Raw genomic sequence first — 13,151 nt, 5'->3', positions numbered from 1 at the left:
CATTTCTGTAAATAAATTTGTATATATTTTTCTGTTCTGAGTTGTGGGTTGTTTTAGATAGCAATTGTGGTCGGCCTGGTATCCCATCGTAGTCCCTATTGTGGCAAAAAGTGCCAATCAACGGGCATGCTCTGGAGTGCGGGTAACTGATACCTGCACTCAAGTTAACACACTGTGCATGTATATGTTTACGATTTAACTCTGACACTTTTTCATTAGAAAGGTCCCCAAACTATGATACAACTTAATTAAAATTTCTTTATTAAACACTAGATCTTAATGGCGACAAGATGAGATCCTTAGCATAAGTATTTCTTAATTGAAATGTTTTAAGTTCTTTGATATCTGTGTATTACATAAGTTTCTCTTTTAAAAATGTTTTATTCCATATTTTCTTATGCGTATATATTGTAAGTTTATTAAAATAAGGACATCAAACAATTATATTTATTTATGCCTACAATTTCCTGACTTCAATTTATATATTATATATTATTCACGAAGTTTTCAATTCAAATATTGCAGAAATTTACACCACGTATGGACGAACAAGTAGTGAAAACAATTCGCACTGGTGAGTGTACATCACGATATTGAATCACGTTGCATGATATATTGTCAATTACCGTAAATACTGTTATTTCAAATATTCGTAAATATAATTGATGCATATGCATTGTAAGAGTGTTTAAAGCTATATTTCTGCTACTACAGTTTACAAAGGTTTTGTTTCAATTTTGGAAAAGTATAGTTTCAAAATGCTTTTATGAAAAACAAATGATGGTATATGTCATTTTGAGCGAATGACGAATGAACGAATCTGCTTAAAAGAGCAGCATAATATTTTGTTCTTGAATATTGTTTTTCTGAATATGCACAATGTTCATACATGTATAATAATAAACATAATATGTTACAACTATTATAAGAATCGACCATACAATTATGGAAACAAAAAGTATTTTGTTAGATATAGATTTATACCATTTAAACACAAGTAAATACAGTGAGTTCTAGCACTGAACATATTTAATTTAGATGAGGTAATTATATATGAAGAGAATTACATTCTTATTAGGCACCATATATATATATATATACCATACCTAAACTCCAATCATAAATACATAACATTGAAAAACTATCTATAAATAGAAAGAGTTCATTAACTTTTAAACCGCAGACTACAAGTATCTGAAAAATTGTAATAATTATTATATATTATAATATTAGGTGATAGAGACGTACATAGGGTCATAACGCTAACCTATTGAGTACAACTCGCTCCAGATAAGCTAAAACCACTTTCTATGATGATCTGATGATTTTCGTTAGCTCAAACTCGGAAGTCGTGAAAACCCACAACAATTCTACTGTAATAATTATGAAAATAATCGGTGATTACCAAATTACACGAGTCAGTATACGCAATAAAGGAAATAATATTTACATGTAACAAAACGTTGAAATATATCTTGATATCATCATTGCATGTAATTGCAGGCCAAATTATTATAAACTCCGTAAATGTTCGAGCCGCCAGACAATTATTTTTTCCTGTGCGGCTCGAAAAAACGGCTACAACATGAAAGTTACAATTTGGAATAACAATTTGTCTAAAGCCAAGATTACAAAACACTTAGTCATCATGACCTAGGGGCTTTTATCAAGTTGTCGTTGAAATATGTTTTCTTTCGCCTACATGTGGGTCTATTTGCTTTGGAAAACAACAACATGTTTCTCTATATGCTTTGGCGTTCAGGCTCTTGTAGGTAATGACAAGCATCTCCAGCATAAAAAAATTTATATGAAATCGAATTGGCTGGATTTCACGCGCCACCCTAGTTGCTAATTTAGATGCGCGAAAAAGAATAAAAAAGTACATACAAGGGAGACCAAGCAGCCTTTGTCAACATCCTAGTTGCTAATTCAGATGCGCGAAAAAGAATAAAAAAAGTACATACAAGGGAGAACCAGCAGCCTTTGTCAACATCAAAAATCCCTTTTAAAATCCTTAGACATCTTCGTCATTAATTACTTACAGTAAATTAATGAACTTTAAAACACATAGATACTTCATAAGAAGACGATGGACAACAATAAGGAATTGTTACTGTATACGTATTTTATTTACAAGTAGAAGACTCATATAATCATTTCAAGAGGTCAATAAACTTTGAATATACGTAACTTCAAGCGATACGTAAATAATAATAATATCATTAGTTCTGTAATAATTTCAGTGTATATTCGAATTATATATGATTAATGAATTACTAGTTAAGTTTGGCCAGAAATTCCGTTTGTCTGTCTAAGCAATCACAGGGTTTGAATTCGAGTCTTACACGGGTCAAAAGTATTACAATACATGTACACAGGTATAAAACATCATATATTGCTTTTGTTTCCTTTACTGCTTTTGATTTGGTTCGATGCCTTCTGGGTGCTCTGCTGGTATGGTTGGATTGTGTCTGTGTCGGGTCTGCGTTCTGTAACGTCGCCTTGCCTTGTTTGAATTCTTAACTCATTTTCTAAACAACGAGACATCTACCAAAAAATGCTATTGCAATTGAAACCATAGACGATTCCCAATGTCATAATGCAAAGGGAAAATGTAAAAACATCATTTGCATTGCACATACTCGTATAGAAGAATAATGAAGTATAGCAAAACTAATCATGAGATTTACTTAATTCATTCTGTTCTTAACCAAGTAACAAGATATATAGATAGTAAACAGGAGACAATGTATCCTTTTTATTCATACCTGTTTCGTTTCCAGACATTGGCAAACGATTCCTGATCAACAAAGCGGTTATAATGCGCCGGTTCTATGTACCAGACAACTCGTCTCGATCAGACGTCTACAAAAGCCTTGCAGAGATAATTCAGATGTCAAAACCTTTACCAACAGGTGTCGCTTTAAGAATCACATACCAGATTGCACAGACTCTCCATGTTCTTCACAACAGCTCCCTGGTAATGGGAAAGATTGAGGAAAATTCCATATTTATTCAGCTTAATGACAACAAGGTATCTGTTTCGAGAATAACAATAGAAATAAATCACTAGAATTAATTTTATAACTAGTTGAACCATTCAATATTTTTTTAATTGCAAGAAGTTTCACCTTTCTTATCTGGTGGTATGACGATATGTAATTTCTTAAATATTAGTGCATTTTTTCTAAGATAAATAATCTAATTTACTTAGCATAGTAAGATAAATTCGCTAGGTAGTTAATTATATCAACCGTTATCAAAGTAAATATATTGACACAATATGAATATTTTACAGGTAATCGGGAATGTTCAACTACAGCAGGAACCTATTCTTTGTAGACAAGATATAGATACATGTATTGACATGTATAATTTCGGAGCACTTCTTCGCTTACTTATGCGTATTTGCAAAACTTACGAATCATAATACTCATAAACGAGGGTAAAAGAGATCACAAAGAAATTCTGTATGCCTTTGGATCCGATTATCCTACAGAAAATATTTCTCCATATTTTGATGTTTGATTCTCTTCTTTTTGTTTGTGCGTAATAATTTTTCCAAGAAAAGTTTATAAAAAGTTGTTTGTGAAGCTCGATCAACAACCATTCGATCGTTCTAACATTACTACTGACAATCAGTAACTGGCTTCGATAAGATGTGGCGTTTTATTGAACATGCACGTCTTATTACATAAATTTTGTGAATTACTTTTAGTAAAGAGTGACAAAAAATGTCATACTTAGACTCACCAGTGTTTAAGGTTTTAACACTAGTTAAATGGATGAAATTCAAAGAAACAAAAAGAAAAAATGCTACAAAACGGGGGATATTTACAGACAGTAAGATTAATTACATCTATATAATGGGTTGGTCATTGAAAATCATATCATAATCAAATATTCAACCATGGTTATTTCAATTTTACATATCTTGATATCGAAAATTTAAATACAAAATGGTTTAGAAGACCTAATTACTGTTGGATTGGATGTCCCAAGTGATATTTCTACTTATCATCAAATGACATTTCAAATATTGGATTTTTACATTAGACAAACTTAAAAAAAGGCAAACGATATTAATATTTCTGGAAAAACTTTTCTTAATGGCTTTGCAAATATTTCATTTTGCTAACGTGTTATCGTACCAGTTAATGTATGTTGTCAAAGGTATTATTGTTAGGTATCTCTCTTTCTATAGTTTTCTTTTTAATTGTTTCAATTGTTGTATGTTACTGTAGTGTTATGTATTTATGATATATTGCCAGTAGTCATTCTCATACTGTTTGTGTTTAGAGATGTTATTGTTAATCGCTTTAGAAGTAAGAGAAACTTCTTAAAATCACCAGCATACAGCATCCAATCATATTCGTTGTTTGAGATAGTTTATGTCTTTAAACATTTTTATTGTGTGTTTAATTTGGCTTTACGTCACACCGACACATTAGAGGTCATACTGGGACGTTCCGGGTATTTTTAGATAATTTGTATTTGAAAAAATACAACGATATTAAGGATATTAAGGAGGAATGAAAGCTATTAAGACGGATTGAAGGACTTCTTGTGTAAAGATACGCCTCATTATACACGATCATTAACCATATCATGTATACTGAAATTATTGTATGAGCTTTCCATATAATTTGGATTTTTCAAAAACAGGGCATGTCTATATTTGATTTACTACATTTGCATCACAATATCAGAACGTGAACAAATGCTTGCAATTTTGAATACTGGTAATACCATTTTTTTCCCAAGAGATCTTTCAGTTCAAGTGACACTAAATACCGGTACCCTGTTTTTGCGTATTTATTTTTCAAAGACACTTAACGTCCGTTATAAAAGAATTGTGTTTGTGATTTTTTCATCGAAATAGATGGAAAGAAAATTGTGAGTGTTGCTAACTTCTAAATGAAAATGTGTACCTTAACTGGCAAATCATATATAAAATTGCAAGCAAATTTAATTCAGATTTAGTAGTGTTTTGAGGTGAGTTGTTGGAGAAGAATATCGGAGGAACTTTATGTTTAGCTCCTTAAATTATTATTGTAGTAATAAATATAAATGATGCATACACTTTTTGTTGTCTTTGCTCGCTAAAAACGGATAATAATTAAGCAACACACAGAAAATGGAGAATTCAATGTAAGGAATTTTGATACTGCATATACGGCCGATATGAAATAAATAAAGACGGATGTATTTCTATTTCGAATCATAAAAACATTATTGTAAAATTAGAAACTTGGAAACGTTTATATTGTTTAATTTTATTAGATAGTTAGGCATGTGAAGGCATTTTGAGGTACGGAGGGGTACATGTTATCTAGTGCGGTCCATACCTCTGTCGTGGATCAAGGGAGTTTGAAATAAATTGACAAAAGTTTTGAGCATAATGAGTCCTTGTTATCCTAGCAATTATTATAATCAATGCTTTACTTTGACAATTAAATTCATAATTGTTACTTATTGCGCTTTTATCTTTTCAGTTTTATTCTCCAACACAGACTAAAGGGAGAAATGCGTGCTCTTTAACTCTAAAATTTACCTTGTGAATATTAAAATAAACTGTTTTTATCTACAGTCATCTGTCTGACTTTAAAATGTCTTTTATAGCAAAATAAAAAAATATGAAATACCAACTTCATGTACATGTTTGTTTCCCCGTCATAACATCTTTATTCATATTATACGATGTCTCATAACATAAAGCGTGTTTCCCGGTTTGCTTTGAATCTGGACAAATCTCACAATGGACCATCAGTTTATATGAATATTTGAAACCCCCTTTTTACGCTCGTTTCACAGATTTTTATTAATAAAAGAATAACAATTTGATATTAACATCATAACGTAGGTTTTTTACGTTTTCAGTTACATAATCAAACGAAAAAAATCACATACATATACGTTAATATAAATAATCAAAACTTAATTATAAGATTATGTAAAATTTATTTTAAAATTATTATAATATTCTCCCGTATTATTTACTCTGTTTGGCTAATCATTTATAACAAATTAATTTCTTCGATTTAACCTGCTAATAGTAATTTGTTGATTAATGAGATGCAAAGTTTTTGGATGGTCCTTGTTAATAAAAAACATAACATAAGACTGAAATGAACAGATTACAGAATTATATCAACTATTGATATATAAAACAGTGGCAAAACTTTATTTTCAAAATATACAAAATAATTTAGATTTGAAATTGCTGAATTGAAAAACTTCATTGTATATATATTATACAGAAAATGAGATGTGTAGTAAAATGTAAAAAGATATTTGCCCCTTTCTTAAGTACAAGTTTGATCAATACGTAATGCAGGACTGAGAAACATAGATTTTAATTCTACAAATTACAATAGAAAAATAGACAATACTTATCAACGAATTGTATCCGATTTCTAAATGCTTATACAAAATACAGTTAAATACATGTACAGTTATGTTTTACATTTCCTATATTTACCATTTTTAAAGCATTTTGGTCCCGGCACATATGAACACCTCTCTCAAAAATATATATACTATCAGCCACAACGTACGGTGTAAATATACACTTTTACATCGTACTTTCTGACTTATAGTTAAAGAGAAGTTTGGACACTAGTGTTTTTGTTGCATGTTTTGGATATTTTGGTTCGAAAACTGTTAAAGATTAATTCTGAACATTTCTCAACTGGACAACAGGATGGTTCACCAGGCCACAACTTTCCTGCTGAATTTTCATCACCTTAAATTGGAGTAGAATCATGCAACAGTTCAAAATTATTCATTTTCATTTTTTGTCTTTTTAATTGTCTTTCTGTTTTCTAAATCCAAGACTATTTTAAAAGTACATGTAATTAAACTATATAATAGAAATTACTATGAAATATTTCAACAAAATCTCTAATTCTTTTGAACTTTTGTTGTTGGAAAACCAAGGGTCATTTGTTAAAGATTCATAAGATACATTCATTTATTTATCTATTTTTCATTTTTTTAAGTTAAAGGGATATTCAGGCAAAATAATGACAAAAATATTAAAAAGATCTTATTACTCAAATCACGCTAAAATGACTTTTCTTGAAGTTTTAGCATGAATTTCTGTATAAATTCTATATATTTTGGGTTTGAAGCGTAAATATATCTATATATCTATATGTTGAGCAAAATTAAGACGCCAACAGAATCACCAAATAGTTTTATAACAAGTCAGGTGACTTGAACAAAGCCTTGAAGTTACAATAACAGATATTGTGGATATTGTATGACTAAAACAAGCCTAGGTCATTCATTTAACATGTTCTTTAACGTTTCCAGAGTCCACTTTGACAACTATTGTGAAAAGCTAGCGCTCTACCTGACCCACGCGGGTCAAGTTAGGAAATCACCATGTTATTCTTTATATGGAGAAAAGTTTTGTTCCTTTGACTGTCTGATATATTCATTTTGAGGGCATTTACAGAATAATGAATGAAAAATTCAAAACTAAGAAATGAAAATTTTGCCTGTGTCTCCCTTTAAGCCAACCATTATATATATAACATATGGACTTTTACCGAATTTTATATCCGCATTTATGATATAAATCTCAAACTAAAACAGTATCGGATCAACATAACTTTTTAACATACTCTCTTTAAACAAAATTAGAATAATAACTTGGGTCTTTATGTGCCAAATTCATGTAATTTAAATATGCATCAATTTAACATTATTTGGTTACTTCAATAACTTTTATCACCAATCTATGCACAAGGTAGGGGAATACATTTACATTGATATCAAACAAAACAGAACATATTATCGTTTTAGTGTTATAATTTATTTGTAGAGATTTATAAATAGAATATAAATAGAAATTAAATCCCAAAAGAAATTCCGAAACGGCAAAACTGAAACATTGTGCATGTTCGGTTTGATTGGACCTGTTCATAGACAGTACTGGAAAGTGCTAGCTACGGCCCTAGCCCCCCTAGCATTTGCTTAAGCAGTATTCAACATTTAAACATGTCATGGTAAAATTTTGAATTTAGAAACATCCGTAGATGTGTTCATACGTCGATGAACATGGAACCTTCAATGTGACACATCAGTGTCATTTCGTAAAAAGCGGCATATGGTCCCCATAAAGTAAAATATGCTTGTGCCTTAAGCGAGAAAACAATAGGCCGAACTAAAATGAAATTCAAAATTAAAGGGGATCAAAGGTTATGAAGACAGATAAGCTGCCAAAGGGCCAATTTAAAAAGCAGGCCACATACCTAATCGTAATTATACAGTATTCAAGTAAGGAATACTGAAACCGTCCAAATAGAATGAGCAAAATAGAAAGAACTAAAATAGCACAAACACAACAATTATGCTGTGTTGAACAATCTTCAAGGGTCGGAAATAAGTTTTTATAAATAGTTTACATGTATTTAAGAAAAATGACTAATTTTTAAGATTAACCTCTCCTACCATTCAGGGTGAATAATTTCTGCGTTAAGATAAACACAATAGGCGGGTTCCCAAGGGATGGATATTCCGATCCAAACCGCAAACATATGTCAAATATTTTTTTCTTGCATATTCTGCCATATTATTTCATATTTTACTAAGTTTACCTCAATAAGATACTTGTTCATGGAAATTAATGTCAGTTCATCTACAATAACTTTAATAGCAACAGCGAAAAGACGTCATCCTAAGCACATAGTTCTCTTCTAAAAAACGTCAGTACAGAAACACTGATCGAATTTCTCATGCTTATTCTCAAAGGCAACAGCTTTATTTTCTATGACAAACATTTCCTGCAGATATAAGGCCCGGCTATGTTGGCCAAACTGGCACGTGTGTTTATGGGCAAATTAGAAGAACAATTGCCAGCTGCAGTTAAAATAAAACCATTCAGTTGGCTGCACTTTATAGATGACATTGACATGCAATGGTGTCACGGGAAAGAAGCTTTAAAAGATTTCCTTTTACAGGGCCAGTGCTTTTCACAAAACTATAACGTTCACCACAGACGAATCAAACGAACAGCATGTTTTTCTTGACACAGTGCCTCATATTAACGACAATCACATAATGACTGATTTGTATTCAAAACTCACTGATAAACACCAATACCTTCTTCGAAGAAGCTGCCACCCTCGACCTGGTCGCAAGAACATACCCATTAGTTTGGCTTTGAGAATCAAACGAACATGTTCATATCCCAACGCGTTATTTATCAAAGCAAAAGAACTCTCTGAACATCATCGGAAGAATATGACTTCTCAAACGAGATCTTAAATGCAGACAGCAAGCACGGGAATAAAATATAAGAGTACAAACATCTCATCCCGTTTTGTGTAACATACATTGTCTTACTTTTAGTAAATCAACACAAAACTTCTTTACACATGTAGATTATTTTTTCCTTTTTTTAATTCATAAGAATCGATATTTAATCTAAGTTATGCCACATTGTCCGCAAGCTGACTATATAATAACGGTCTTTTCAGTTAAATTCTTGATACTATACAGTAAATACGTATAGAGATGTTGTGCTCTATTTTGTGCACATTATACATGTAATACACCCCTAGTGAAGGCATAATACGCCGAAAGTACTTGGGTACTTAAGCACTGTATGAACGTTTATTTTCTCCCAATTTATTGTTTTAATCTATGTTCTTGTATCCTTCTTGGAATCCAGTGTTTTTGAAAGATATTTTGTAGATGCAAACATTTTCACAAACCTATAACATCAGTGTTGTGATATATATTGTAGTAGCAACCACATAGCACTGGACACATGCTGTTGTGAGTATAAAAGTCTAGAATAAGGAAGATATCCCCCGAGCGCAATGTAAAACAAAGCAAATTGTAACATAATTTTGCTGAGCTCACGAGACCAATCTCCTAGCCAATTTGAAATATTTTAATGAGGCAAACGTGTGCCTTTACTAATAGGAAATACAGAAAAAACTGCTGTATTCGGTATTTTCAATGTTTTAGTTGCCTTGTCCAAATACTTAAGGTAGAGTATATCTAATATTATCATCAAACCTAGCCATTTTCTCCCTATTTGCATTGGCCGCAGGTTTTCTGAATATTATCACCTTTCGAACAGTATGCTCAGTGAGGGTCCATTGTACTATGGAAATTTATATTTGTAGTTATCAATAAACTGTGTACTGATTAGCTCACCTCTAGCTAGCCTCTGTTTGTTTGTTATTAATTCCTGCGGTCTGGAGACCGCAGGGTATTGGTACGCGTTTAACTTTTGAGGCATGGAGGAGCACGTGACCTGTTTTCGGTACATGGAGGAGCATGTGATCTGTAAACCGTACATGATTGGTTAATTGACCTTTTCGAAAACCTAGCTAAATATCGTTTGCCGGTACGTTACGGATTTACCTGTAGGGAATTAGTCCGAATTACCTAGGGTTAGGGTTAGGGTTATTAAGAACAAAAAAACTAATACGTGATATTTCTAATTTTCTATAATTATTTTACCGTTTCAGGTGGAAATGTTTGAAAATTATCAACGTTTCTTTAATATCTATCTCAAATTTTGCAAACAATAAATTGTTTATACATCTGCCATAATAAATAGAGATATTTGCTGCGTAAACTTGTGTGTTTACTTTATTTATTTTTTGCTCGGAATTATTCATAAAATGGTAGGCCTATTTAATCATTTTCTTAAAAAGAAATAATTGTTTTATGTTCGACCTTCTCCGATCTTCAACCGTCACCTAGCTTCTTCTATATTGATCGTTTATTCAATTGTCAACTATATTCCTGATACAAACGTTTATTTATCCCCCCTCCCAAATAATGTTGAAAAAAAAGTTAAATGAAATATCTTTACATCATTAAAATGTTCACCGCAGGAAACCATTTTACTTGTTTCCGTTATTGTTGAGTCTGTGATTGTGAGCGTATCTGTATGAATGCAATAAAGCTATATTAAACCATCCCGTTGTTGGTCTGATATATATATACAACACTTACAGCATTTCAATAAGTAGATTAATCATGTAACTCGGTTTTAATAATATCAGAATTCCTAAGGTATGCATACTCTATTATCACTGACCATATATTAAGTTCACACTTCTATTTATTAAATACAATTTCAACATTTAAATCGTAGACATGAAAACTATGTTTATATTAAACCGACCATTATTTATTTTCCAAAACAAACATATACAGTACAATAGGTCTATATAGTGTTATGTTTACATATATATCTAAACCGATTTTCGTGGAATGGCATTAATGAGTTACATTGAAGGTTCCATGATTACTGTCTGATGAACACATCAACGGATGTTTCCAAATTCAAAAATTGACGATTTCACGTTAAGTGCTGAATTTTGCTGAAGACGGTGCTATCGGGCGTGGATGGAACTTTTCACTTTCCGGTACCGTCCACTTATCAATTAATTTTTTTCCGTGTTGCATGTTCTTTAGCGATTTTATTACTTTTTACAAAGCATATCGAAGCATATTAAGTCATATGTATACTTAACTCAAAAATAAATAATTCAAGCCGACCACTTTAAAGATAAATTTGAGAAAGATAATGTTATTCATTGGATAACTTTGACATAATTCTCACTAGCAGAAATACCAAAACAATAACTTGGCATGTAACTTGTATTAAAAATGATTCAATTTATTCTTAATTTTTATTGCTGATAACAACTGATTATACCCGTGAAACCAGTTTCGTTTGACCATGGTCTGCACTTTTCACAATTCCCTCATACATATACAAGTCAATATTATAAAATTCGTGCCGGTAAATGGAAGATATAACAAATGTGCAAAGTGCGTACACTGGTTATGCTATCTTGATAATGTTTATGTTAGATTATTGTACAAGTACATGTATGTATGGTGGCTGATTTACGCCATGTCGTATTTTCGCTTTGTTGCCTCGAAAATGCGAAAAAGCAAAAACACGAAGGGACGACAAAGATCGGAAGATCCATCCCTTGGGAATCCGCCTATTGTGTTTATCTTAACGCAGAAATTATTCACCCTAAAGGGTAGGAGAGGTTAATCTGAAAAATTAGTCATTTTCTGAAATACATGTAAACTATTTATAAAAACTTATTCCCGACCCTTGAAGATTGTTCAACACAGCATAATTGTTGTGTTTGTGCTATTTAAGTTCTTTCTATTTTGCCCATTCTATTTGGACGGTTTCAGTATTCCCTACTTGAATACTGTATAATTACGATTAGGTATGTGGCCTGCTTTTTAAATTGGCTCTTAGGCAGTTTATCTCTCTTCATAACCTTTGATCCCCTTTTAATTTTGAATTTCATTTTAGTTCGGCCTACTGTTTTCTCGCTTAAGGCACAAGCATATTTTACTTTATGGGGACCATATGCCGCTTTTTACGAAATGGCACTGACGTGTCACATTGAAGGTTCCATGTTCATCGCCGTATGAGCACATCTGCGGATGTTTCTAAATTCAAAATTTTACCATGACATGTTTAAATGTTGAATACTGCTTAAGCAAATGCTAGGGGGGCTAGGACAGTAGCTAGTACTGTCAATGAACAGGTCCAATCAAACCGAACATGCACAATGTTTCAGTTTTGCCGTTTCGGAATTTCTTTTGGGATTTTATTTCTATTTATATTCTATTTATAAATCTCTACAAATAAATTATAACACTAAAACGATAATATGTTATGTTTTGTTTGATATCGATGTAAATGTATTCCCCTACCTTGTGCATAGATTGGTGATAAAAGTTATTGAAGTAACCAAATTATGTTAAATTGATGCATATTTAAATTACATGAATTTGGCACATACAGACCCAAGTTATAATTCTAATTTTGTTTCAAGAGAGGATGTTAAAAAGTTATGTTGATCTTATTCTGTTTTAGTATATGATTTATATCATAAATGTGGATAAAAATTTCGGTAAAAGTCCATCTGTTTTATATAAAATATTTGGCTTAACTTAAAAAAAAAATGAATGAATAAATAAATAAATAAATGAATGTATTTTATGAATCTTTAACAAATGACCCTTGGTTTTCCAACAACGAAAATTCAAAAGAATTAGAGATTTTTTTTGAAATATTTCATACTTATTCCTATTGTATAGTTAAATTACATGTACTTTTCAAATAGTCTTGGATTTAG

The 13,151-nt window shown here is 31.5% G+C and overlaps 1 protein-coding gene across 1 annotated transcript; it reads left to right on the top strand.

Moving 5' to 3' along the window:
- Nucleotides 1-129: 129 nt before the first annotated feature.
- LOC132740859 (uncharacterized) lies at nt 130-5,553 on the top strand. The gene is made up of 3 exons (XM_060728900.1): nt 130-574; nt 2,784-3,034; nt 3,299-5,553. Exons 1-3 carry the CDS (start codon nt 541-543, stop codon nt 3,428-3,430), a joined length of 417 nt encoding a protein of 138 aa, XP_060584883.1. The 5' UTR covers nt 130-540; the 3' UTR covers nt 3,431-5,553.
- The last annotated feature ends 7,598 nt before the right edge of the window (nt 5,554-13,151 follow it).

The sequence above is a fragment of the Ruditapes philippinarum genome, unplaced genomic scaffold, assembly GCF_026571515.1.
Source record: "Ruditapes philippinarum isolate M1 unplaced genomic scaffold, ASM2657151v2 ctg7967_1_1_1_1, whole genome shotgun sequence".
Classification (NCBI taxonomy): domain Eukaryota; kingdom Metazoa; phylum Mollusca; class Bivalvia; order Venerida; family Veneridae; genus Ruditapes; species Ruditapes philippinarum.
Note: the sequence above shows the minus strand (reverse complement) of the source record. Positions and strands in the feature narration are given on the sequence as shown.